This window comes from Schistosoma mansoni, chromosome 1 (assembly GCF_000237925.1).
Source record: "Schistosoma mansoni strain Puerto Rico chromosome 1, complete genome".
NCBI classification, from domain to species: domain Eukaryota; kingdom Metazoa; phylum Platyhelminthes; class Trematoda; order Strigeidida; family Schistosomatidae; genus Schistosoma; species Schistosoma mansoni.
Genome location: NC_031495.1, coordinates 54,215,774 through 54,243,396, shown reverse-complemented (window position 1 = coordinate 54,243,396; position 27,623 = coordinate 54,215,774). Strand labels below are relative to the sequence as shown.

The 27,623-nt window shown below is 32.4% G+C and overlaps 1 protein-coding gene across 1 annotated transcript; it reads left to right on the top strand.

Moving 5' to 3' along the window:
- Positions 1-935: 935 nt before the first annotated feature.
- Positions 936-25,244, top strand: Smp_009550 (putative DNA mismatch repair protein MLH1). The gene is made up of 10 exons (XM_018794868.1): positions 936-1,275; positions 3,485-3,598; positions 4,747-5,033; positions 7,058-7,137; positions 12,050-12,238; positions 14,074-14,375; positions 15,281-15,690; positions 16,385-16,904; positions 21,305-21,534; positions 24,741-25,244. The coding sequence occupies exons 1-10, from the start codon at positions 1,069-1,071 to the stop codon at positions 25,156-25,158; spliced, it is 2,757 nt and encodes a 918-aa protein (XP_018649237.1). The 5' UTR covers positions 936-1,068; the 3' UTR covers positions 25,159-25,244.
- The last annotated feature ends 2,379 nt before the right edge of the window (positions 25,245-27,623 follow it).

Genomic DNA, 27,623 nt, shown 5'->3' with positions numbered 1-27,623 from the left:
CAAAGGGACTAATTGCTTCAAATATGTATTTTTTGTCAGTTAAATTGTTCCGTATAAGAATAAGCTAAATAGTTCGTCAAGATAAATATCGGAAGTGTAATTATTTAAATTGGTTAGGAATGTAGTCGTAACTTGGAGCCGAAATTTGTTTGATATCCCAAGATGTTACTTCACCCAGCCATTATTTATCAAGTTTTCTTGCCTGTCAGTTCCGCCTGATTCTTCCAGTCATGTTCGTTTCAACTGAGCTGCGTTCCAGTTTGCATAAATTAAAGGCATCAACAGTATCAAGTCTAACTTCTAGAAAAAATGCTTTAGTGATTACGATATAAATGGGACAGTCCGATTCAAAGGTCAACTGTGAGAGAATATAGCTTGTTGAAAAGGTCTAACCCATTAGAATCTGACCACCGACTTAGTTTCCTTTTAGTACCAATTACTTTGTGCTCGTGTGAAATATTTTAATGAAGCTGAAAATGATTCGATTATGATCTCTGCAGTATCACGACAAACTTGCACATTCTTCACACTTTCTTAACTATTGGTGACTGTGTTACTTGGCAACTTCGTGAATCATTATGTTTTGTCTTTTCCGGTCTCCCGAAGACTAAAAGGTCCTAAACTTGATTAGATGCTAGATCGTAGGTGCTCAGTGTTTGAAAGTCCCCAAACTAAAACGAAGCAAATATCTAGTGTCATTTGACTTTCTATGCTACTCCAGCTGTTGTCAGTCTCTGGTGTAAACTAACTTCTAATTCGTCTGGTGAAACCCATTTTACTAAATATTTTTATTATTACATGATACCCTATCTGTGCTTAATCTTATAGTGATTTTCTGTTGCACCAATTTATCTTTGTGAGACATTCTATATAGCCATACTTTCTTCTAGTGCTCTGTATTATGTTTTTTTTTATCCAATTGTCTTTTTTTTCATTTTCAAGTAAAATATTCTGATCTGAACGCAAGTCTACAGTACTTTTCAAGTTTGTTACTGTAGTGAATGTATTTATTATTCGTCAGAGGATATTAAATGTTATGTGCGAAATTCACCACTAACCTTCAGTCAAATGGATAAACTAAACTCAGATGATAATTCTAAATCCTCCGCTAATTTACCACTGCTAACTCCAGACAAATCAATGCCACAGACCATTAAACGTCTACCGAAAGAAGTAATCAATCGAATTGCTGCTGGCGAAGTAATACAACGTCCTGTAAATGCAATTAAAGAACTCTTAGAGAATAGTATAGATGCTGGTAGCACAATGATAAAGGTACTTATACGTGGTTCGTTTCACTTTAAGTCTTTTTATTTAACTGATCAATACTATCTCATATCAGCTATTTCTATTATGTAATGAAGTCCATAGTTATGTTTTTTTCATAAAACATATTTTTTTGAAGTTGTTCATAGAAATTTGTTAAGTATATCTCATAAAAAGATTGTAAGACATGGAAAACTGTTAGCAATAGTGAAATACTGAAACAGGTGTTTTGCTCTGTTTTGAGACTCATCAGGAATTCGTAGACTGAGCTGGAATTATTCAAGTATCATTGAATTACTGACTATTAATTTAACTGATTAATCACCAATGTTATTAACACATTTTTGACTTTTACTCAGTAAAGCATGATTAACATTGTTTTTTTTTCAAAAGTCAATACCTATTCCTGAAAAAGTCATCTCCTGACCTATTGAATTCCCATTTTATCAACTGGATTTACAGGAAGTACTTTATCTATTCAACAAGTGAATTTTCTCAGAGGTTTTCAATTCTTTCGTAGAGGTTCCGAGCTACATATTAGCTTTTGTTTATTAGTACTAACATATATTTGGTTAATACAATAAGATGTATTTTAAACAGCTAAAGTGGGTTGATAATTAATATTTCTTAATTATGAATGGATTTTAGTCAAGTTAAATTCTTCTAGTATGTCAATCGCCAGAATTTAGCTCTTAGTGTAAAAACAGGGATTGAAAACATTGATGTTTTTTTTTATTTAAAAGGGTCAAGGGTCAGGTAAATTTTTGAACGCTCTAACAATCCATCTTGTGTAAGTTATTCTTGAAAGTTGTATAAATTTTGTGGAGACTAAACTAGAATAATACAGATTTCCAGTTCTCCCTAGTTTTCAGGGGTTGTTTATATGACAGTTCGTGATGAACAATTCTTTACACACCTTCTGTAAATTCCATTTTGAAGGTTTTGTGTGTGAAAATCCCTCCATGCACATATTTGCAAAGTGTTCTTATTGGTTTCTTTAGTTGTACATGTTGTTATTCTTTTTGATGCCATTTAAGATGGTATTATTTTATTTTATTATAGTTTTCTCATTTTTCTTTCACCTTCACTGAGTTTCTATGTTTCTTCCGGAACTGTATTTATGTTGTTTTAGTTAATACCTAGTCTTGGCGGCAGCCATATTGATTGTTCCCCCTTTGATTGTGTTGCTTGAGTTGACTGTGATTGTGCATTTTGATTGTGAATTGTTGCACTTTTCCAGAATTGGAAACACTTTGTGTTATAAAACAACAAAATATCATCTTTTGAACGGATTTTTACGTGATCTATCCAGAAAGGGTAGAATAACACTTATTTTTTGGTGCGCTCGGTAATTTTCTCACATTTTTTATCAGTTTGTCTATTTATTGTAATTTAGATTGATTATTGAGGGAACAATTATTGGTTGAATAACTGAGCGGTAATACTTGTTTAGGTAATAATGTACATTTGTATTTATGATGAAATTTAGAACCGTTATTTTCCCAATCCCCTTGTTTTGATTTCAACTGGGCAATAGCACGTGTCTAAACTAAACCTTGGTTTGGATCTTACACCTTCCGTCATAATAAAAGACCTTAATAGTTAGGTGGCTAGCTACCTCATTCAGATTCTTCCTGATAATGTGGCCAGTAAGGCAAAATGTGAAGGGCTACTGAAGGAAGACATAGAATCACTAAGTATATAAGCTATTGTAGTATGTAAAATATTGATTGCATCATATCTCAATTCTATTCCGATTTTATACTGTGTCAATAAACAACGATCCTGATCTATTATCTGTCTTTTAGTTGTTGGTCTGAATTATGTATCTGCGTGTAATGTTATCTAGTTTAGTGTTCAGTGTATTATCGTATTTCATAGTTGAAGACAAACCCCTTATTATTAATATTATAATTTTTTCGACACAATATTTTCATTCATTTATTAATTGATCATTACTAGGTGTTACATTTACGACATAATCGTATATAGCAAGTAGTTGTTATGTTTGTTGCTCATTCACCTCTTGTAATCTGTTTTCTTATTGAAGTGGTACGCTTGTTTTCCTATGCTTCATGGAAATTTTCACTTGTGACTTTAGCTCGTTGCTCATACCCTAGTATCTGGTGGTTGAGTTAATTTAATCACTTAACTAATCTGTATTATTATTTAAGATATTTTCTTTTTCATACTAAAATTTTTTTCTTTTTTAAAATAGATTACTGTTAAAGATGGAGGTTTAAAACTTATCCAAGTTCAAGATAATGGTTGTGGTATACATCAGTCAGATTTGCCAATTTTATGCGAACGTTTTACTACAAGCAAATTAAAAGTTAGTGGTTATTATATTTCTTGTATTTTCTTAATTATATTCTCCTTCAATTATCTCATTTTCATGTAGTTGTATTTTGATTGAAAAATGATTATGTATAAATAAATAATCAAACAATTAGTTACAAAGGGGGATTTGTAGAGATTTTGAAATTGTATAGTCCGCATCAAACATTAAATCAATAGCTCAAAACAGAACTTAATATTGATCGTAGTGTAGTTTTCTCTTCTTTTTTTTTTCTGTAGACAATAAAATAAACGTTTGTGAATAATGAAATCTTCCTTAATTGTGCTTCATTTATACTATATCCATCAATATTTCTATTTTTATAGTTATGATTATCGTTATTAATATTATTGGTACTTGATTGATGCCTTCCTCATTCTATGCTAAAGTAGTCTTTTCATCAATATAAATAGTAACAATAAAAGACGCTAAGTGAAATGGAACCAGTCAGTCCATAATTCGATACACATTTCTATCTTCCCTCAATTCGTATCTCGTTTTTTCATCATTCTCTTGTATATTCCTGTTATCATAACAATTTTATTTAAATTTACAGTACAGCTCGTAATAATAGTTGGAAATGAAATAATTGTTATCCTAATGAATGAAAATGTTTTGTCTGTTCTATTTTATCGCTAAGTTTTTAAGAGATTAGGGATAATACAGATTATATTTTTAGTGGAATGATATTTATATTAATTGACGAAAAAAACTGTAATCAGAAGGGGTTTTGTGGAGATTTCAGGATTCCCACAATAAGACGAAACGGCCGTCCAGTGCTTCCAGGTTTTCCTTGGTGATCTAGCTTCAATTGACTCATGATTTCAACTATGAAAACAATTGTAATTGCATTACTTAATAATTTCTATAAACGTGTAGATGTTATACTTTAGCATATTTAAACAGACCATAATCTTCGTTGATAAAAAAAAATCGAATTTTGTTCAAAAAATACTGTCTTAACGGTTATTTTTTTAAGCAGGGAATATTTTTGAAGCCAGAGATCTGGGAAAATTCCACTTTGATTGATGGCTTTTCATTCTCGAAATTCTAGTATTTAGTATGAAGTTTTTTTCCTTCAATTTTTCATTGGAATTCTTTTAATTTGTTCGTCATATGATTTCTTATTACTTTCGTATTAGGAATTTTCAGATTTAAGTAAAATTTCTACATTTGGTTTTCGTGGTGAAGCATTATCTAGTCTCAGCCATGTTGCCTTAGTTACTGTGACAACACGCACAGCAAATCAAAACTGTGCTTTTAAAGTTAAATATCGTGCTGGAGTCGCTGAATCGAAACCTGTACCTTGTGCTGGTAATCCGGGAACTACTATTGTTGCAGAGAATTTATTTTATAATGCACCAATCAGAAAATCTGCTTTGAAAAATGGAAGAGAGGAATTGTCTAAGGTGACAGAAGTAGTTGCTCAGTAAGTCGACTGAAGTGTTAAATCTTTATTTCTATTTTGAAGTCAGAATACTAAATACAGAGGGATTTGCTACCGATTGATAAATTCAAGGCGCTTAATTTTTAAATTTCAATTCAGGCTCTGAAAGCCTTTTAATATGGTAACAATCTGTAGTCCTGCTCAGACAGTAGGAGTTTTGCTTTATGTTTATCCACATGTCATGCTACTTATTAAAAATGAAAGTAGTTGTAAGCAGATTACAATATTTTAAGACATAAATACGAACTATAAGCTTTTTCAAATTCACTTAGTATTGTTTGTTTGAATCTTCCCATCGATGTGTTAGGACTGCAACTGGTTAGTCTCTAATTGGCATATGTGCATACTGTGCGTATTGCCTCGATATAGCCTTGATTCACAAGCATGATAAGCAAAGATGGATAGTGCTTTTTCGTCATGGTAAAGGGTTTTTAAGATTTGAAATTCCATAATCAAATGTTTTCTAATGAATGTAATATGCGGAATCAGTTGTACCTTTTGTTTGACAATAAATCTTTTCATGATACTAGAAATATATGTTACGTATTGAAAAACCTCAATCTTGAAGGATCTGGTTAGTTCTGGTGATTCCACTTCACGAGAAATCTTCAAAATCATGCATATAATCAGAAGCATAGGTTCAATAGAAATGCAAATGGAACTTGTGTTCAGCAGAGACTATTGGTGTCCTCTGGTTCAACCCTAACCATTCAACTGTGGGCTTAATCTTCCTTTCTATCGTTTTTCCTAGAACTTTCCATTTATTTTTCACGACCATTAATTAGCCATCATTACAACTTTTAGTTATTCTGTTCTTAGCGTCCATCAAGCCGTCAATTATATTCATCTTAATATTTTTTATTAGGCGATTATTACATAACTTTCTTTCAATATCTGATTTTCGTGAGCAATTCATGACAGGATACCACTTCAAGTTTTCCTTTTAATTATTCAACACCAGTCTGTCTTACTGCAGACCACTAGTTTTAACAAATAAAATTAACTGTAAATGTGATTGTACAGCTTAAGTAAGTAAAATAATCGGGAAGGAAATATATTTATATTGAAATCATGAGCCGATCAGTGTTAGACCACCATTTAAAACCCAGAAGGACTAGACGGCCGTTTCGTCTCAGTGTGAGACTCCTCATCAGTGGGGATCCACGACCCCACACATGGAAAATTTACCTAGGACCTTCGATTCATGATTTCAATCAAATTTAACAACCTACACAACTCTATGATGATAATTATTATGTGCTCACCGGTGACTAGCTTCGAGAGGAAATTCTCGGCGTTCTAGGGAGAAGCCGTGACTGAGTTCAAACATGTAAGGTATGAAGTAGTTACCTAATGAAGATGATGGATGATGGCCATGCAATGTTGTGGATTGATTTAAGTTAGACATCAACACCGTCGGATTCTGAATCAGTGGTCTGTAGGTTAAGTGCCCTCACGATACGGAACGTCTTGGGTTCGACTTGCTCGTGCGGGATTGCGGATGCCCACTTCTGGAGGGTTTCAAACTAGGACGAAACGGCCGTCCAATGCTTCCAGGTTTTTAATGGTGGTTTAGCACTTCCCGGTTTATAGTTTCAATGAAACTCAGCAAGCTCCACAATTCTGTATTGATAATATCTATATATTAGCAAATATTTGTATTGTTGATAATGAAGGCTCACCAAACAAAGTTATCTTCACTTAGTCAACTAAAAATCTGTATACTCTACGCCTAAACGAGAATGAAAGCCCTCTCATTGTGTTTTTACTTAATTTCAATCAATTCTTTGAGATAAACTCTAAGCAAAACAGGAAATCGTGTCAGACTTAAACCATGTTGTATATGATATGGTTTCTTAATTTTTAAATGCTTGAAATTCATAAGTGATAGAAGTAAATAATTATTTTATTCAACTGTGTAAAGTCGATTGTATTATTTTTTATATGTGATTTACACAAACTATTTACTAGAGTTTAATCCAAATCACCTTTATTCTTTACTTTAGGTATGCTATTCATTATGCTCAACAATGTGGATTCCATTTACATTCTGAAAGTGCTACTGGGAAAAGTTCGATTGAACAAGGTTAGTTTAATGCTAATAATTATTCACTTCGTGGTTTATTCATAAATGTGCAAAGATTTTAGGAGGATAAGTGCATAAAAGACATGTTAGTTCGAAAATACCGCATAGTCTATTAATTCGTTCATCTTATTGGATAAGGAGTTGAACATTTTCCAGTTCTAGGTATTTTATGTTCATAGTCTGTATATCATATGTCTCCTGGTTGATATAAAGCCAAAAAGTTATCTCTTATACCCAAATAATCATCATTCAATTATTTTCAGGGATAAAAGTGACAGTCCGGTTGGTGAAGTAAATGAATGTATTAAAACGGTATGGCATATGCAATTTTCTCATTTCTTAGTATAAGTCATGTCTTTAATTCATTGTATACAACGACGTTCCAGGCCTGTCAGTTGAAAAGACTCAGATTAGCAGGGTCATTATTTTCTGAAAGAACCTTTCCCACCTAAAGCATTCAGGTGATATAATCTTACTCTCTTATTTAAGTTTCACATAATCATTTGTTAATTAACATTTGTGATGACTATCAGTTTTTTGTTATATCTATACGTTTATGAGGGCAATTATAAAGATGATAGTGTTGTTGTAGCAGATGTGGTTGACGTTTGCTTTGCGAGAGACAGTCTGGGATACCTGTTGACCCACAGGAATCTTTATGTGGTGGTAAAGTGTGGAGTTTCTAACACTTTGTTACTCTCGTATCTGTTTTACTACTGCAAGACCTATCCACTTCAATGTACAGATATTTGATGGATCTCTGTGTTTATTCATCTCTTTCTGAGAGATCGCAACACCGTGTAATTAGTACTGAGATCTGTAAATATGCCTGGCTGTAGTATGATTCACTACTCAAAAGTATCATATTGTATGACTGGTTATAAAAGCTTGCATACAAGCACCTTTAACTGCCTTTCGAACTGGCTAAGAAAAAACTACAGGTGTTCAGTTCGTAATATGACGTTGTCAAATAAAGAATAATTAGTTTGGTCTATAATCTTTTAGCCAATAATAACTATTTGAATTAAATCACCGGGGTTATATAGTGAGGTTAGACATAGGGCATTCGGGAATGATATTAAGTCAGTTAATGAGGTTGTGAATCTCCATCGACTGAGATGGTTGGGCCACGTGTTACGTATGCCTGAACACTGATTACCACGACGCGCTATGCTGACTAGTATTGGCAATAGTTGGAAGAGAGTTAGGGGCGGTCAAACCAAAACGTGGCATCAGAGCTTGAAGTCACTAACTTCTAGTCTAAGCCATGTTGGTAGATGCAAACTACTTGGTTGGGGTCCGCATGACTATCGTAACCAATTGTTGGAGACTCTAGGTGACATAGCTCAGAATGGATCACAATGGCGCAGGTGTATTCACTCTTTATCTTCCCCTAAACCTTAAGATTAAAATTGCTTCATATCTGTCTTTCTTCCTGTACTATATCCTTATATACAACCTATCTTTTATATACTACCACCACTAAATTAACTACTACTATGAATTCGGTGTTGATCTTGTTGTGCTAACGAGGTATGGCAACTTGGACCGATGCATATATGTGCCTGGTCTTACGTTGTAGCTAACTGACTGATATTATATTATCCAACGTTTTGAGACATTATTAAACATAATTCACAATCAACATCACTGGTAATTCTCATACTACAATTCTCTTAGGTGTTCTTTGTGAATAATAAAATGTACTTTTAAAGGAAATGAAATTTCACTTGTTTTTAACTCTTTATTGTTGTTCAATCTGTTTTTTTCTCATGAAAAATAGTTTATTATCGTATTAACAATTTTTCACTTTATTTCCCCCATTACTATGTGTTTTTAAGTGTTTGTATATGGCACTGTACTAATTTCTTTCTAGTTAAAATAAATAAACCATCGAGATTGTCATTTTTGTAAGAAATATATCACGTTTTATCATTTTTTTAATTCAAAATACTAGCAATGTGTTGTACAGTCAAGCTTCGTTTATTGTGTATCGATGTTATTATTATTATTATTATCATTGTTTTCATTTTTTTAACCTTTGTCTTATTTTGTTTTAAATTACAAATCAAATTTTTCTTCTCTTGAAGTTGTTTCACCTGATGTGTTAGTTACTTCTGTTTTATTTTCTGTGAATTAAGTCTCAAAATCTCTTCACCTACATTTCGTGTCTAGTTTTCAATATAGAATTTTTCAACTTCTTATTTCGCAATAATGTTTTTCCCCCACCTATTTAATGTAATTGGGATAGAATATTTTATTATGTAGTGCGTATCACAAGTTCAATCGATGGCCTACATATATATATGGGCATACATTCAGGAATTCCTGTAGCAAAAATACATATTTCGGTTTTTAAGTTAAAATGTAAAGTTATTCACATGATTTATTTATGACCTAGAATGTTTATCGGTTGATTAACTTTTACTGAGGGACCTAATGTTTTTCATCTTTTATCAAGAAGAAGAATAAGCAAAAATAGGATGTACCTGTATGATTAAGTAAAGAACACAGGTCACTTTATTCCACTTATGCAACTACGCGACCAGCTTAGCTTAATTCCTAAGTGTTTTCCCTTTTTCTCAACCATGATTAATGACAACTTAGTCTTAATATATTTGAAATTTATTCCATGGGATTGTGATGATACATTGATAAACTTGGTTGTAAATGCTATTATATGTATTTACGTTTCATAGTGTTATTTCTATGATTCAGTTAATTCTAAGAGCACTCAGTCGAATAACTTTGATGCAGTATTTACGATGATCTATGGACCCACACAAAGGTCATCCGTTCCCACTTCATTGGTCAGAATACCAGAAAGAGCATTTAGGTACCTCTTATATTTTAGATCTGCTACTCACGTGATTTTATCTTTAAAATACATTACCACAACAAACCGAAAATAATAAATCACAAAACGTGTTTAACTACAGCATTTTTGATATGAACCTGATTAATATATTTACTGGCTACTTAACCGTAATTTATGATTAGTAAGAGAAATAATGAGAATTAGTGGATAAAAACAAAGCTTACGTATATCGATGTATAAAGATACTGTGAACCATTGGATACATAGATAATATACAAACTGATTCCCTGCCACTCAGTTTTCCGAGTTAACTAATTTCCACTTCATGACTCTTCTTAACACTTACTAATGAAGAAACATCCTTGGATCTGTGGTTTACTGTCTGTAGGCCCAATTTAGACTTTGAATTATCATGAGTCTTTAAACTTTTGCAACCATTTCAGTACAAGTTCCACTGTTGTTCCTGGTGGTATTTTTTTTATTAACCTTATGAAAGAAAACTTTTCATACGGTATTACTTTGAAGTGATATTCAAATAAACTCTCAATTACATATTCTTAGTAGATTGAAAATTGATATTTTAGGTGCCGGCTCAAAGGTCTAAATGTTAAGCGCTAGCGCTCGAGACCGATAATCTTGGGTTCGATTCCCTCGTGCTGAATCATGAATGCCCACTACTTGAGAGTTTCCTACTAGGATGAAACGGCCGATTAGTGCTTCTAGGTTTTCAACGGTGGTCTAGGTTAGATTGACTCGTGGCTTCAACTGTGTGGATTCAGACATTTATTAAAAAGAACTAATAGAAAGAAGGAAATTATTTTCGATTCGTTCTTCATCACGGCTTTATGCTAATATATATATATATATATATATATATATATATATATATATATATTCAGTTATGAATAACAAGCAATTAGGCACCACAAAATTAAACACAATTATTACGAGTCTAGTTCGAATCTAGTACCGTGATAACGTTTTTTCTAAAATTGAACCAATGTTTTTCAAAATTATCTTTTATATATTTACTGTTAAATTTGCTTTAATATGTTTTCTAGTTATATAGGTCTTGTGCCTACTGCAGGACATCTAATCTATGTTACCAATTTTTTTGTTCAAGGTAATTCTTGACTTATTCAATTCTTGTATTTCCCAGATTTAATATAAACAGCCACATTGAAAATCCTAGTTGTTCCAAGTTTCTATGGTTAAAACTGTAAGTGATGGAACATTATGTTATCTTCTAGCTGATAACGTAATATATTAGATAAAATAGCCTGATTGTATTTCTAACCTTCAAATGATAAACTGGCTGCTTGAAGTTCATTACCTTACTATGTACATGATCAGTACGTTATATATATTATGTTTATTTACGTGAACCTTTTTTGAAATACTTTCTAAAAATAGTTAGGATCCTTTTTATTGATTAAGTACAAGCAAAATTACATTTGATAATAATTTATTACCTTATTTTTCATAGTCTTTATCTGTTTACTTCTTATGGATGCTTCATTATTTATCAAGAATTTATTTATTCATTGGTCCTTAGGGAAATATTTCTGAATGTTGATTTTCAATTTAAATCGTCTTAATAAGTGATACTACTACCAATACTACTACTACTACTAATAATAATAATGAGTAATAATAAATATCGCATAAAAAAATTAATAATTGGCTTTTTTCAAATCAGTGGATAATAACTGATCCTTTTCTTATCTATCCATTATGAATAATTATATTTGGTTATAATTTTAGTGAATGCTATATAAATTACTCAACAGTTAAGATGTTATTACTTCAGATATTTGAAAAGACCAATTTTATAATTTTTATTTTATCATTTTACGATCAGAGTAGAGGGAGAGCTCTAATCATTTTTCCTTTCTTTCTTAAATTAAATAATTTCCAATCTAAGAATAAACTCTAGTGAATGTTGTCCCTCATGTGGTAGTGAACGAAGTTTAGGTGAGGATAACCAATTTATTGTTTAATCAAAAAATTATTGAGTACTTTCATAAAATATGGTAACCATACATGAAATACATTATTAGCACATCTTCTTTCAGTTGTATGTATTCTTTCTAGATTTACGTACATCTGCTGGTTGGTCAAGAATGGATGCAATACGTGCTGTAATTGGTTCGTCTATAGAACAGAATTTAATTTCTTTCACTAGTTCACAGTGTTCATCTTCAGAATCAACACGTCTAGCCATAGAACGTTACGGTCTACGCTATGAAGGTTTACTTACTGCGCCAAATCAAGTTTCTTCAGGTAAATTACTGTTTTTATATGATGTTATACTATTTTTGTAAATTAAATTATAACATGCTGTCTGTTATAGACTTCATAACAAATAATGAAACAATTAAGCAAAGTTGTTTTTGGTGTAACTTGTTTTTTTGAAAGAAATTTCTTTATTGCCCCATCACTGGAAACTTGATTATGAGAATTTTAGTAATATGACGTCTGCAGCTAGCTTATACTGGTAACAAACAATAAGAATTAACCAAACTTCATATTTTATTCTATCATTTTTAAGTACGCTTAATTGTGTATCTCTCGATTTTCACCATAAATTTATTGGTAACTTTCAGAATATTCAATTTGCTATAAAGCGAATAAATAATCATACCAAGTGACGCAATACAAGACATTTACAGTGGGATATGATAAATAATGGAAATATCCTATATCCAATCTTAAATATCGCTCAAGATGTCAGAAACTACTCGAATTCTTAATTTCCAAATTGTATATCATTTTTCATTATCCATTTGTTGTTAGGAGGTTTGTCTGTATGACTAAAACATTTCGATCTTTGGAGATTATAAGAACGATGAAGTTAGCTATCAGGTAATTCGAATCACATGGGCTTTTCTATATTTCACCAACAGGGTTACTTAGTGTTCTATAGAGGAAATAACTGTTAGCAGAAATGCTGTAGGTGATGTAGGTGCATTCACTCATTCTACTATTTTAGATACTGAGTCGCAGAATCTTGTGTGCCTTATTCAATACCTAATCTTTTCTACCACTATCGATACTATTGCTACTTCTACTACTCTGAGCTTTGTCATGATAATTTTATCCTGGTGTCCTAATTTGATGTGGCAACTTTAACTGTTACGTTCTTGATCTGTCTTCCCAATAATATACATGAGAGAACTTGTCTCGATCTAGATTATGGCCTTGACACAGTCTGACTGATTTAGTCCTGAAGCTAGAAATGCATGAGTCCGAATCGAGACTAACAGCCATAGGTAGAGAGACGAAAACTACTTCGCCGCCTGATTGGTTGGCAAGCAATAGAGAGCAAATGAGTCAACTGGAATACTATTCGATTTATTCCTGATTCCCAATTCAGATTAGTGTAAAAAGATGCAGGAGTAAATATATAACACGACCACAACACACAAACAATTAGAAAAATACAGTTACGTTTAAATTGAGCATTAGGGTAGAAAAACAGAGTATCAAGGGTTATGCTTAAATTGCAATAGCTTTGGAACAGAAAAGGTTAAGGCAATCAACCATACAGGTACAAATAAAACGAACAATTTTGTAAATTCTATAAACTTTCATTCTAGTTTACTTTCGTGTCAGTAAAACATATATCATTCACTTAAATATATTAATCAATTGGCCGAACTCAGTTTGTTATGGCGTGGTCTTGTATCAAGTATGTGAATTTGAGAACTGGTACAGTTTATGTAATATCAAATATCGTATATCTTTGTGAATATCAACATTGTAATCTTGTTTTACTCGATTGAATAGTTTCAAATAAGGTAAAACATAAATCTTTGATTCTATCGTTATCCAGTACTCTAGAATATCATAAATATAAAATTGATATTAGTATGGGGATTTGTGGAGATTGTAGTGTTTTCACACTACTGAGGAGTCTCGTACTGGGGCAAAACGACCGTCCAGCGCTTCCACGTTTTCAGTGGTGGTCTAACTTAGATCGACTTGTGAATTCAGTTATGAAAATAAAGTTGATAATTAAATTTATATAAACTCAAATGTTTACTAACAATAATTTGCATTGTTTACTTGTTTCGTTTTTTTGTATCTTCTTTACTCGCCTGTTACACTTTTTACAGGTTGTAGTCCATCTTTAAAACTTAATCTATTCATCAATAATCGTTTAGTTAGTTGTACACCAATAAAACGTATTGTTGAATGTGCTTACTCTTCTGTGATTTCACGTGGTTTATCGTCTAATTCAACTGATCATCAAGCAGTATTAACAAATAAGAAATTTAAAATATCGACTAATTCAAATATCATGTATAAATCTTCAACATTTAATTCATTATATGTATATTTAAACATACAATTGCCTGTACATACTTTAGATGTAAATGTACATCCAACAAAAGCTGAAGTAAATTTTCTTCATGAGGTTAGTTATCATATTTTATAGTATGTTTGTTTATGTACTTATATAGTTAATCGAATTTGAATAAGCCTTGAGATTCTTTTGTTTTAATACGGTGGTTTTTAACCGAGTTAAAAAGGTTATAACAAATTTGAAGTAAAAAGTTCTGTGTGAACTACTGATCAGTTTACTACAATAGAAATGTTTCTATGATAACTATAGAGTGATCCATTTAATCAACATGGTTCTTAAGCTCATAGTTTCTATTATAATTCGACGGTTAGCGGAAGCTTGGAAATAACACACCTGAGAAAAGTTGAAACATTTTAGCATTGGCCATAAATTTATTGGTCAAGTGTTTCTTGTTCGGTGGTTTTTGGAGCATGGTCGAACTCTAGATGAATCGATTTATCTGAAAGTGGCACTCCACCTCATTAATCCGTAGGTATTCTCATAGTTTTTTTTATTGAAAGACGTACAAAAAAAGTATATCAATCTGGTACTGTTCTCTCCTCAGACACTTCATCGGGTCAGAAATTTTGGATTACTATCATGGTAGTGGTTTGCCGCGAATGGCATCCATCGAGGCTATCCATTTTCTTCATGTTTGTTTGAATGTGTCAAAGAAGTTCACTTTGAGATAATACTCCTGTCGTGGGCACTTCTAGAAATTGGTCTCTTACTTAGAGATTCACTAGTCAACTTATAGTACATAGATGACCTTTTTATTTTTGTTGAAGACGTTAACAACAAACGATTTGCTAAATATCTTGAATAGCAGCGCTAGAAATCTTGAGATGGATCCTTCTTCCTTGAAATATTACATGTTGCTTCAAGATTGATCTATGTCAATTATTATCCAATCTTTTTTTGTTAAAATGTAAATTATTTCACCACTCTCATTTTATACTTGATTTCATTTTTTATAGGATGAAATAGTTAATGGACTTCAGGATGCTGTTGAACAAGCATTATTATCATCTGCACAAATTCAAACATTCGTTCGAAATTGTTTGCCAACGCCGATTACTTTTAAAAATCCTAAAGAATTAAATACTCATAATGATCGATCAACAGACAGACCAAACGAAAAAGTACGAATTGATCTACGTGAACAACAACTTGAACGTTTTCTATCACCTCAATCAAATTACATGAATAATAATATGGCTTGTAGTAAGCTTGAAAGATTACATAATAATTCGTTGAAAAAATCTATCGGTGAAATGAGTCCGGATATTGAAGTTGATTCTGATGAAGCTGATGAAATATTGAAATCCAATCTTCTTCAGGAAAATAGTTCATGGAATAATAGTGAACTTGATAGGAGCAAAATAAAGTTAGTGGTCTTTTTATCATAATTATATATGAGTGAAATTATTCATTCTTAAAATGAAAATGAAATAATATTTTTCGTGATTCCTCATCACAGTCTGTTATCGACTGAGGAGAGTTATTCAAAGTCTGATAGCACATTAAACAACTGTTTCATTTTATTTTGAAACTTCTCATTGTTCACATAGAACTCATCCCGAAAAAATTAAATCCAAGTCTCGACAGCTAATGAGTTACTGTTAGGTAGTTGAATTCGAACTTAGTAGACTCTATTTCTAACTCCTCACCATACATTTGAGATTGTGTCACGAAGTAAATTACTGGTTAGCATATGATATAACTACTCATTTAGGAGTATATATATATATATATAATATGCATAGCCTGTTGTATGCTTTCATTATGTTCTCGTGACTTTGGCGTTACCTTATCTGTCAAAAGTGATAGGATAGTCTAATAAAAGGAGCTGGAGGCATAGTAATTGAGTCATTCAACTTTCGGCCAATACGTTTCAGGTTCCTCTCCTGCTTCACCCACTTTTCTCATCAGAGATATGTCAAAAGTACCTATTGAATTTTATATTCACACGATTGTTACATTTACTATAAATTTGTCTATAAACATGCAATTTATTCAAACAAAGAATAAAAGGATATTTAATCTTTGTCGTATTTTGGTTTAATTTTATTTCTTCTTAGAGCAACCACTGAACAATCCCACTTATTCTATGACCAGCAAGAAAAGGATTTCGATGAAAATGAACTAACCACTACAGCTCAAAATCATTCACAGTCATACACTAATAGTAATGCAACCATTGATAATAACGATACTACTGTTAGTTTAACATCTAAACCGATAATAAGAACAGATACAAGTTTATCATCTTTACAAAATACTACTACTATTAATGATTTACTTAGCAAATCGAATACACTTTTAGCATACTCAAATAATGATATGATAGAATCAATATCATCAAAACCTCGTCATCGAACAGTCTATTTAATGAGTATTCTTGCATTAAAACGTAATTTGGAATGTGATTTAGACCAGTCCATTAAAAATACATTACGTTCATGTAAATTCATTGGTTTTATTGATGAAACAAGATGTTTAGCACAACACCATACAGAATTATTACTTATACGTTTAAAACCTTTAAGTCAAGCATTATTTTATCAATTATTATTAACAAATTTTGGCAATCATGGTGAAGTGAGTAATATATTATATTATTAGTTTTTCCATCTGAAAAATATTTTTTAAAATATATTTTTCTTCAAATATTTGACATAACAAATATTATTTTTAAATTCACTTAGTATTGTTTGTTTGAATCTTCCCATCGATGTGTTAGGACTGCAACTGGTCAGTCTCTAATTGGCATATGTGCATACTGTGCGGATCTCCTCGATGTAGCCTTAATTCACAAGCATTATAAGCAAAGATGGATAGTGGCTAGCAGTGGAATCCAGTGTGACGCGCGTTTCGTCCTATTTGCGACTCGTCAGCTAGATTCACATGCATCTCAGAGTTGATGTTCAATCCGGGACTCGAACACAGTATTTTTCGCTTCAAATGCCATCGCATCATCCACTCAGCTACTAAGTCCTGATAGCCACTTGCTTGTGCAAGGTACATCCAGCTGACGAGTCCCAAATAGGACGAAACGCGCGTCCTGGATTCCACTGCCAGCCACTATCCATCTTTGCTTAAAATATTATTTTTATTGTTAACACTTTGTACATTAGAATAATAAATTGGTTATATTATTGTTTTAATCTTTCTCTATAATTCAGTGATCAGTTTGTTTTCTCACATTGATTTGTAGGATAATCCATCATAAATAAGAATACATTAATAATAAATATATTTTCTTGTTATATCTCAATGAGTAGAAAAATTGTATTTCTGATGTTTCGTGGCTTAATGTAAACCATTTTTTAGAGTAGATAAATAATCGAATAAAATTGACAAAGGTTTAAATAGTGCAGAAGGAACATTGAGGAAGTGGCTCACATTAAGCCACGAAACTCCAGAAATACAATTTTTCTACTGATTGGGATATAACAAAGAAATACTTATTGATTATTAACTTTCTACCCAATACTCTATTTATTTGAAACTATCAAGTCCAACCTACTAAGATTACATTACATAACATTTAGGTAAAAATTTGTATTCTTGAACATGTTGCTAATTAACAATTGTATAAATCCCAATCTTTTTAAAACCATTTCATTTAATTCTAGAGAAATTATTCCATGTATAATATATGCTTGTAGTTATCAATTGTCTTTTTTTCTTTGTGATGTACGAAAAGTGAGATTTCATATTGTACTAAACATATAATATTGAATTAAATCATCACTAATTCAATGAACCAAGTTGATATGAATTAGTTAGTGAATATATACTTCATTTACCAAATGGATTTATTCGGTTTTAAACCACACTATTTGTATAAGAATTGGTTATATTACTCAGCTGTCCTAACTGAAATCCACTGTATAAAGATGCAATATGTTTGTTGTGCCTTATATATTTCACCTTGGTCATTTTAATACATTTCCTTTTTCTCTTAATTTCCTTATGTGCTATTTTCATATGCTGCAATTCACTTTGATACAATACGTGTTCGATTCCGTTCATCGTCATCTCCGTTTCATTGGTTATTCTTCAGTGACGTTTGTCATTATACCGTTTTTGTCTTGTGGATTACGAATTATTTTCTTTTTATATCAATGAAATTCACTGAGAAATTTGAAATAACCTTGTATTTTCATTTTAGTTTGTAGTAAGTATCATGTTAATGGCAACCTAGTAGTTTTGGCAATATAATGTTCATCAATGTTCCAATGTAGTTCCAGCTAATCATGGCTTAGTTATATCGCTACCATTTTGTTCTATCAGTACAGTATGTACTACTACTACTACTAATAATTGGAAATTTGCGTCTTCCTGTTTGTATTTTCGGAACTAAACCTACCTAATTACCATTCACTTGGATATAAAACTAGCTAAAGTTAATGAAATCTAATAAATGATTTCTGATCAATAAATATTTCATGTATACTGGTTTGTATATGTTTACTGTTAATTAACAAACTTCGAATTGTTTATATCTTATTCTATACATATACATAAATGACATTTAAAACTGCGGGAAATTTTTTTCAAAATTGTTTTTTTTTCTTAAAATTTATTTATTTGATAAACAGAACAAATGTGGTTAGAATTTCTTATTTGAATTCAAGTGTATTGTTAGTTCATTAATCAGGAATATAACAGTTTGTTCTTTATTTATCAATCTACTATGTTTCCTATTTTTGATAATTGATACTGTAAATTAAATTTACTGAATCTGTTCTGATCTATAGATAACTGTTTAGTACTGAGATGAAAAAAATTGTAAATAGATAGATAAATAAGAAATGAATTTGTTCATGCTTTTTTTCCTAAAATCTTTAGTCCTACGATGAAAATCGACTATCAATGAACAAAATGATTTATGAAAGTATTCTTATCTCTGTTAACATTGAAATACGCTAACTTTATATATTTTTGAAATCATTCAGATTATATGTTCAATCTGTAGGCTTAGGAGTTGTCTATCTATCAGTTGGAATCACAGAATAAAAAGTTATTATTGTTTATGTTTGGTTTATTTTTCTGGTCTTTCAGGAAACAGACCATCACGATAAGCAGTAAAAGTCTAGGTCGTCAAATTCAGTCATATCAATACTACATGAGATCAGTTATGTATTTCATTTCGCTGTACTCAAACGTACAACCTCCAATTTTCTTATGTGTTCCACTTGATATTCAACATGAAGCGATTGTGTTTCTTTTTTATAAAGTTTTATTTAAACACAAATATTGATACAAGGAAGCACCAAATAGATATGCGCCACAAAAATCATTCCATTTGTGTGAGGGCTGTGATACTGCCCAGGTGCCCAAACTAAAGCAGGTGGTTTTCTTAGGGGGCCACACCCGGAGCCTTCGACCTAAAGGTCTGGTCCACAAGGCAGTGGAGCATCGTGAGGAGATGCAGTCCCATGGTAGCCGGTGATCAACAATTGATTCATACGCCATTTGTTCCTTCAGGACATTGGAGCCCATGTGCACCATTGGTTTGAAATCAGGGTTTTCCAACTCCCCTAGGTGGACTCACCTTGTCCACCAACCCGGTTAAAGCGCCGGACATTCGCTTTTCGTCCTCTCAATTTCGTAAACAACAGTAATGCCACGAGAAAACAGTGAGTAGGACTTCCCTGGCAGGGGCTATATACGCGTGGCCATGTGAGAGCATTTGGAGAGGGAGAGCGGACTCTCCCCACTCTTGGCCGTACCAGGGCATTTGGGGGCAAGTAATGTTGTTAAAATTCATTATCTAGCATAAGCCTACATTTACAACTTATACACATTAGTGTTGATTGGTTGTTTCTCCGTCAACATACAAATAAGATTTGTCTGTATATGAGTGAACCAAAATTATCAGTATAGGGTTGTAAAGATTGTCTAGTTTGATTACGATCATGAATCAATGAATTTTAGAACGCCATTGAAAACTTGAAAGCGCTGGACGGCCGTTTCGTTCTAGTATGGGACTCCTCACTAGTACGCATCCACGATCCTCCACACAGGAATTAAACCCAATAACTCCGGTCTCGCGCGCAAACGCTTAAACTTAAGACCACTGGGCCGGCAACCAACGGTTTTGATGTCTAAATTCAACCAATCCACGATATTGCGCGACCATCTTCCATTGTATTTGGTAGATAATTGCCTCACACCCGACACGGTAGCCTAACATTGATTGATTCGTGATCTCAATCAAAAATCAACAATATTCACAACCCTATACTGACAATTACCATTTACTCATTAGTGACTAGGTTTGAGAGGTAGTCCTCGACGTTCTAGTGAGAAGCTGTGACCAGTGGAGTTAAGTCATGTAAGGTGTGAGGCAGTTACCTACTGAAGACAATGGAAGACGGTCGCCCAATATCGTGGATCGGTTGAAGTTGGACATTAACGCCGAAAATGGTTGTTTTAGCGCCCTGTTAACTCGTACTGTTGACACTATCACAGTAAGGGTGTAAAAATGATTATTTGACCGATATCAGTTAATAACAATGACAGCTTTTTGTAATTAAAGAAAGTTATTTCAAGTAAACAGAAACAAATTACGTAAAAGTCACTGTTCATAAATTTTGAGCTTGTAAATCTTCTGGTCGTCTCTGTGCACATATTATTCATTCTATTAATAAATTGCTGTATTTTGCTTACCAGATTAAATATACCATAGAGAATAGTGTCCGTCAACAATCTGTAAAGTGTAACTCAAGAATCAAAGTTATTTGAAAGGTAGCTAATATTCATTGAATATATATATATATATATATATATATATATATATATATGAGTAGTAGGTTTCAGTACAGATAACTATACTAACTGCTAATGAACGAAGTATGACTTCGTTGAACTGCCTATTTTGATATTCTGTACAGTCCATAAAGGTTATTGTTTGAAACTATTTTCTGCTCGTTCACTAAATTTTCCTGAATAACTACTATTCCTTCATAATGTCTTTTAATAATGTGTAGATAATTCTCCGTGAACCAGCCCCATTAGCAGATCTTTTATCAATAGGACATGAATATCTTCGGAAATCTTCACGATACTTATCTAATCTCAGTTCAATTGAATTTATTAAAGAAGCTACCGCTACTCTTGTTAAGCATGCATCTATGCTCTGGGATTATTTCTCAATTAAAATAACTACTGATTCAAATGGAAATCAAGTGCTTACTGGGATTCCTTTAATTATAGCTGAGTAAGTTTTTCCATTGACTTGATAAATATTTTGTTTTCACATTGTTTTCAAAAACAATTTTTGTCGTTTTATGGAGACACGGAAATGCTATGTACTTTTCTCCTATTTTGAGATCTGTCTACATTGCTTATCAATCCGTTTTCGGATTAGAATTAAAAATATTCCTATTTTTTAACAAGTACCTTACGTTTTTGGTTTAATACAACTACTTCTTAATGACCAATATTATCAACCTCAGTCAATTTGTAATCTGATGCAAAACTGAAATTTTCATATTGATCTTTTTAATTAATACAGATGACTTCGGCGGATTTACTTCGATATTTTTCATGCAGGAATATGATTTATTTGAGTGACTTATTGAACTTGATGGTTTTTGTATTTTAAATTTTATTCACTAACTAGAATTAAGTGGGAAAATAAGACAATAAATGTCAATAAACTCAAGAAAACAGTTGTTTCATTTTTGAACTATTATTGAGGTTTACAAACTGTCGATCTGATGTAATTTTCAAATGAGAAGCTACATTTTTATAAAATATCATATTTTTACGTCATTGATAAAACTATCGTGTAGTGGAGTAGTTGGTCAGCGCTTAAAGCGCTCAACCTTCAGTTGCTAAGCCATAAATTCGAGTCCTACTCCACCCACTTTGCTTTAAACAATCGACCACCACCAATATCCCTCTCACTTTAGCCTAAACTCAAGTACAGGAATCAGTACCTGGTAATGAGTTGATGATAATCTCATGTATTAAATTTCAATATATATGTATATAGATCTTGTACCAGAAGGAAAACTAATGGGAATATATTGCTTCGTGTTATTTTGTTTCTTGTAGACCACCCAACTGGGTATATGAATTTTTTACTTGAACTATTCACTTGATTTCATTCGTAAATGGCCGGTTACAGTGAGCAGTGGTTTTCTCTGTTGCTTGGCAAATAACTATTCAAGGAATGTCTAACAATATGTGAAGCTCTAGTGCTACGAAGTTACTTAATTACTTACTTACGCCTGTTACTCCCAATGAAGCATGGGCCCCTGACCAGCATTCTTCAACCCACTTTGTCCTGGACCTTCCTTTCTAGTTCTATCCAATTTTTGTTCATTCTTCTCATGTCTGTCTCCATTTCTCGGCGTAATGTGTTTTTTGGTCTTCCTCTTCTCCTTTGGCCTTCAGGATTCCATGTGAGGGCTTGTCTTGTGACGCAGTTGGGTGATTTCCTCAATGTGTGTCCTATCCGCTTTCAGCGCTTCTTCTTGATTTCGTCCTCCACTGGAATCTGGTTTGTTCTCTCTCACAATAGCTTGTTTCTTTTTCCGCCGTCATTGCTAGATCTTCCACATATATACGTTTGTCGGCTTTGATGCTCCTCTTCACTTGCTTGTTCACTTCTGTGTATTCGGCTTGTGCCTTGGGACTGGCAGTAGTTCCAGGGGGCTTCAGGCGGAGTCAATGCTGCGGAGTGCCATTATTATAGTATGAAAAGCCTCACTGTAATTTTTTACTAGGATTTCGATCAGATCATACTACTTTCCTTATAGAGAATATGACGACAGAAAGTTCATTTTTACCTCTAAGTATACTGAATTACTAAAAAGTCTAGATGTTCTAGCCATTCATATAAGGTAGATGAGACTGTTAAAGGCAAACCACTCCTTTTTAAGTTCTTCACCACTGCTTACTGTATCGTTCTCACTAATAGTACAATAATACGTGTTAACGCAGTTTTTGCTAAAACTACAATGATACGTAACAGAAGTTTTTTTGCCACATAGTCATCTTGTCAACTAAATGCTAAACTACCAATATCTACAATCTTTACTACATGAAGAGGGGCATTTCATTGCCTAAAGTCGTTTTTCTGTATTATGTATATTGATATGACATTGCTTGGATATACGTACTTAAATTCTATGCAAGTTTCTTTATTTTGTATAAAATTATCCAACAAACTATGGTAACAATTATTTTCTAATCAAACTAATTTAATGATTTCAATTAAAACTCAGATTATTTTAGTTGCAATAACCTACATCAAAATAAAGTTGCTTATATATATATATATATATTGCTCAATGTCTGACATAGACTTGCCACAATCTTCTGTCACTATAACAACGAGCTGTGGTAGTTCAAGTGGACAAATATTATAATATTTTTTTCTATTCATTTTCTGCCTTTAGGATAATCTAATGATAACTTCATCTTAACAGAAACACACCTACACACAAATATACATATATTTGTAAAGAATTAAATTACTCATACAAATGAGAAATATTAACTGTATTGTTATACACGGTATTTATATTCTAGTGATTTTGTTTTACTCAGTAACCAAGTATAAGTTTATGTACAGGGCTTTAAGCCATACTTTCCATGTAAGATGTCTAATGATACACTACCTGACTGACCATAGTGCAGTAGTTTGTGTGTTGTCGTTTAAAGTTGCAGTTCAGTTACTGGGATTTAATCATTTTCATCTGTATATCACTGAATTAGTTCCTTTTTTTCTTCTAAAAGATAAATTTATAAAAATATGTCTACAACCTGGAGTTTCTTCCAGCTTTCGATTTCCTCTTATCAGTAAGTGTGTTTTAGATTGTATGTATACTAATAACTCAAGTTATTTTCACGTTTAATTTCGATTGACTAGTATTAGTATGAGAAAATATATGGCATTAAGCACCCTAACATTTTTACAGTACTTCACTTAACAGTTTTACAGTTTGAACGAAGTTCAGATACCAGTTAGCAGTTGGATATATATTGTTAGACTATCTACTTTACGATTATAGACTAGATGTTCTTCCAACTATGAGTTATCAGTTTCATATTTCATAAGCTTGATTAATTGCACTAATAGTCTCAATGTTAACGATCATTAGAATAATTAGTGTTCAGAATATGAAGGAATTATAGGTTTAAACAAAAATCGAATATTTTATCCAACATTTCTAGTGAAATAAATAAGGAAATATTTTATTTTGTTTTGAAACTTTATCCTAGACAATTTCCCACACTACTACAATGATTTTTTTTCAAATGTTTCTTCCCTAAAATGAACATGACGGTTTTTTCTCTCACTGTTTTGTTAACTAGCGTCATTTAATACATAAACTTCAGGAATGTCTTTCGATTAGTGAAGAACAATTATAGTAATACTGTCTATGATCTTTTTTAAATCTTGCATTCTAGTTATATACCCGAATTGAACCAGCTTCCAATTTATGTGACAAAATTAGCTACACAAGTTAGTTGGTCAGTTGAATCCATTTGCTTTGAAAATATTTGCTGTATCACAGCGAATTTCTATGCAGTATCATCAAGTTTATTCAACGATTGTTCTTCATCGCCCATATCATCTTCCACATCAATTATTGATGATAAGTCAGATAAAGAAAACACTGTATCGTCATCGTCATTATCACCTCGTGAATGGATGATTCAACATATACTATGGCCTATTTTATGTTCTTCTTTATTACCTAGTCGAAGATATCCTAATTTCGATTTAGATCATAATGAAAATGACAATAAATCGTTCTCTTTACAATCTTGTTTCATTCGTCTTACGTCATTAACAGATTTATATAAAGTATTTGAACGTTGTTAAATTGTTTTAAGTTGTGCATTTATTATTGTTATTTGATTTAATTACTGTTGTTATTCAAGAGATTCAAATTATATTTTTTGATTACTACTGTTGTTTTATCTAAATCGACTACTGTTACTAAGTGATCAGTGTAAAATTTATAAACTTTGGATTTAAAATAAAAAAGAGAGAATCAGGTAACCTATACTATCACTTAACCTTTATGAACTAAATGAAAGTTAATTTGTAGTTCCATGATCCGGCTCCATTATAAGTGAACGGAAATTGAGCGATAAACACAAATTCCCCATATATTCTACTTAGGCCAAACCCGTTTAGGCGACGGTGGTAATAAAAAGCCAAATATGAATTCATTTCAAACACTGGTATACTCAGACAGACGTTACAGTGAGATGAAAAAAGGCCAACGCGCTAACTCCGTAAGTAATAGGTGACACAATCGTTATAACCATGAAGCAGATACAAGTATACAAACACGTACCCACTAGCATACACTTATGTATAGAGTGTGACCAAGGTTACACGTAAGTAATTGACAGGGGAAAATGTATGGTTGATAGGACAAATGGTAATATTAGGATAATTTGTCTATCCAAAGGTGAGAACAAATCACGTAGGCGTGATATGCTACAGAATTCCAAGTGGTTTTAGTCTCTAGAAGTAATTCTAGTGTCACTTAGTTTAGCGATAGCAGATAAAGCTACAAATATGGAACTTATTTCCTTTATAAAAGCTATTATAGATAATAGTCTTCAGTTCATAAGTTTTAGAATCGTCTCCTTACAAATGAGAGGATTTTCAATTTGATCTGCTTTTAATAGTTCCGTAGATATACTTCCCATCCTACAAATTCAACCACTATATACTTGAATAATAATAATGCACGATGATTAAAAAACAATCGTCTGTGAATACTAAGCCTTGGTGAATCATTCTAGTGCTTTGTGATGATTTGACAAACAAGTTACAGATCCTAAGTTTTTCTACATCAAACATGAAATTGATGTTGGATAGTTTGAGCAAATCGTCATGAAGTGGTGTACTTGGGTTTCTTACAAGTTGATACCGGTCATCAAGGCGTACCTGTAATCTTGAAAGAACTTATACTTCCTGTTTGATTCGAACTCTGGGCACCTGAACTTCATAGTCTAAGACGTTAACACTGAGCTATTCGCACCTTTGGACTAGAACAATCAAGTTAAAGAACACATTTTTATGTATAGGTTTTCAATCTTGTGTGGACTTATGAGTTTACATTATTGAAATGTCCGAAACAAGAACAAACTGATTATTTGATTCTGTAATTTTTCGATAATTTTGTAGATGATGGATGCTATTCTCTCGAACGAAAACGATTCTAGAATATTCAATCAATGAATTCAAGTATTTTAGATAAGTTATTCTAATGGATTAGTGAAATAGAGCTCTATCTTAAATGTTGATAAAATATAGTTTATATACTTACGTAATAATCAAATAAATTTATTTACGGTCAAATAAAGAGATAAGATCAATGTCAAGTCATATACCGATTCAAATTAAGTATATATTATTGAAGTGGACACTACAGATTCTTTTTCTGTAATCATAAAATTTTTAGCCCCCAAATGCCCTGGTACGGCTGAGGGTGGGGAAAGTCAACCCTCCCTCTCGAAATCCTCTCACATGGCCATGCGTATACAGCCACTACCAGGGAAGTCCTACTCACTGCCTTCTCGTGGCACTACTGTTGTTTACGAAAGTGAGAGGACGAAAGGCGAATGTCCGGCGCTTTAACCGAGTCGGTGGGCACGGCAAGTTCACCTAGAGGAGTTGGAAAACCCTGATTCCAAACCAATGGTGCACATGGGCTCCAGTATCCTGAGGGAACAGATGGTGTATGAACCAATTATTGGTCACCGGCTGTAATGAAACTGCATCTCCTGACGTTGCTCCACTGCCTTGTGGATCAGGCCTTTAGGTCAAAGGCTCCGGGTGTGGCCTCCTAAGAAAACCACCAATTCCGACCTGGGCACCCGAGCAGTATCACAGCCCACACACAAATGTGTGGTGAATATGTATCCGGTGCCTTTTGTACCAATATGTATATGATTAAATAAAAAAAATAATTTAGACATTTTCACAAATGAATATAAATGAGCAATTCAGTAAAAAAAAAGTTGACGAGCCACCACACTCAAATGTGAATTATATGCACTAAGTATTTGCTTTTTTATAATAATGAGAGATGAAAATGAGTATTAATTATCATCGTAAACATAAGATTAGTGTATCTCGATAAACTGGCTCAAAAATTGATTAAATTTGATACCAAGATATACAAGTGGGATTCCATTTCGCTTCAAAGAATTTATTGATATTTTATTAAATTAACATAGTTTAATTATCAGGTTTATCTTTAAGCATTTGATTCTAGATCCTAATTTCTTTCTACACAAGGACTTATATTAGTATTGAAGTAAGTT

Coding starts and splice junctions, on each gene's coding strand:
- Smp_009550 (XM_018794868.1), top strand. CDS start 1,069: ATGGATAAACTAAACTCAGATGATAATTCTAAATCCTCCGCTAATTTA. Junction 5,034..7,057: donor GTGACAGAAGTAGTTGCTCA/GTAAGTCGACTG, acceptor TCTTTACTTTAG/GTATGCTATTCATTATGCTC. Junction 16,905..21,304: donor ATTTTGGCAATCATGGTGAA/GTGAGTAATATA, acceptor AATAATGTGTAG/ATAATTCTCCGTGAACCAGC.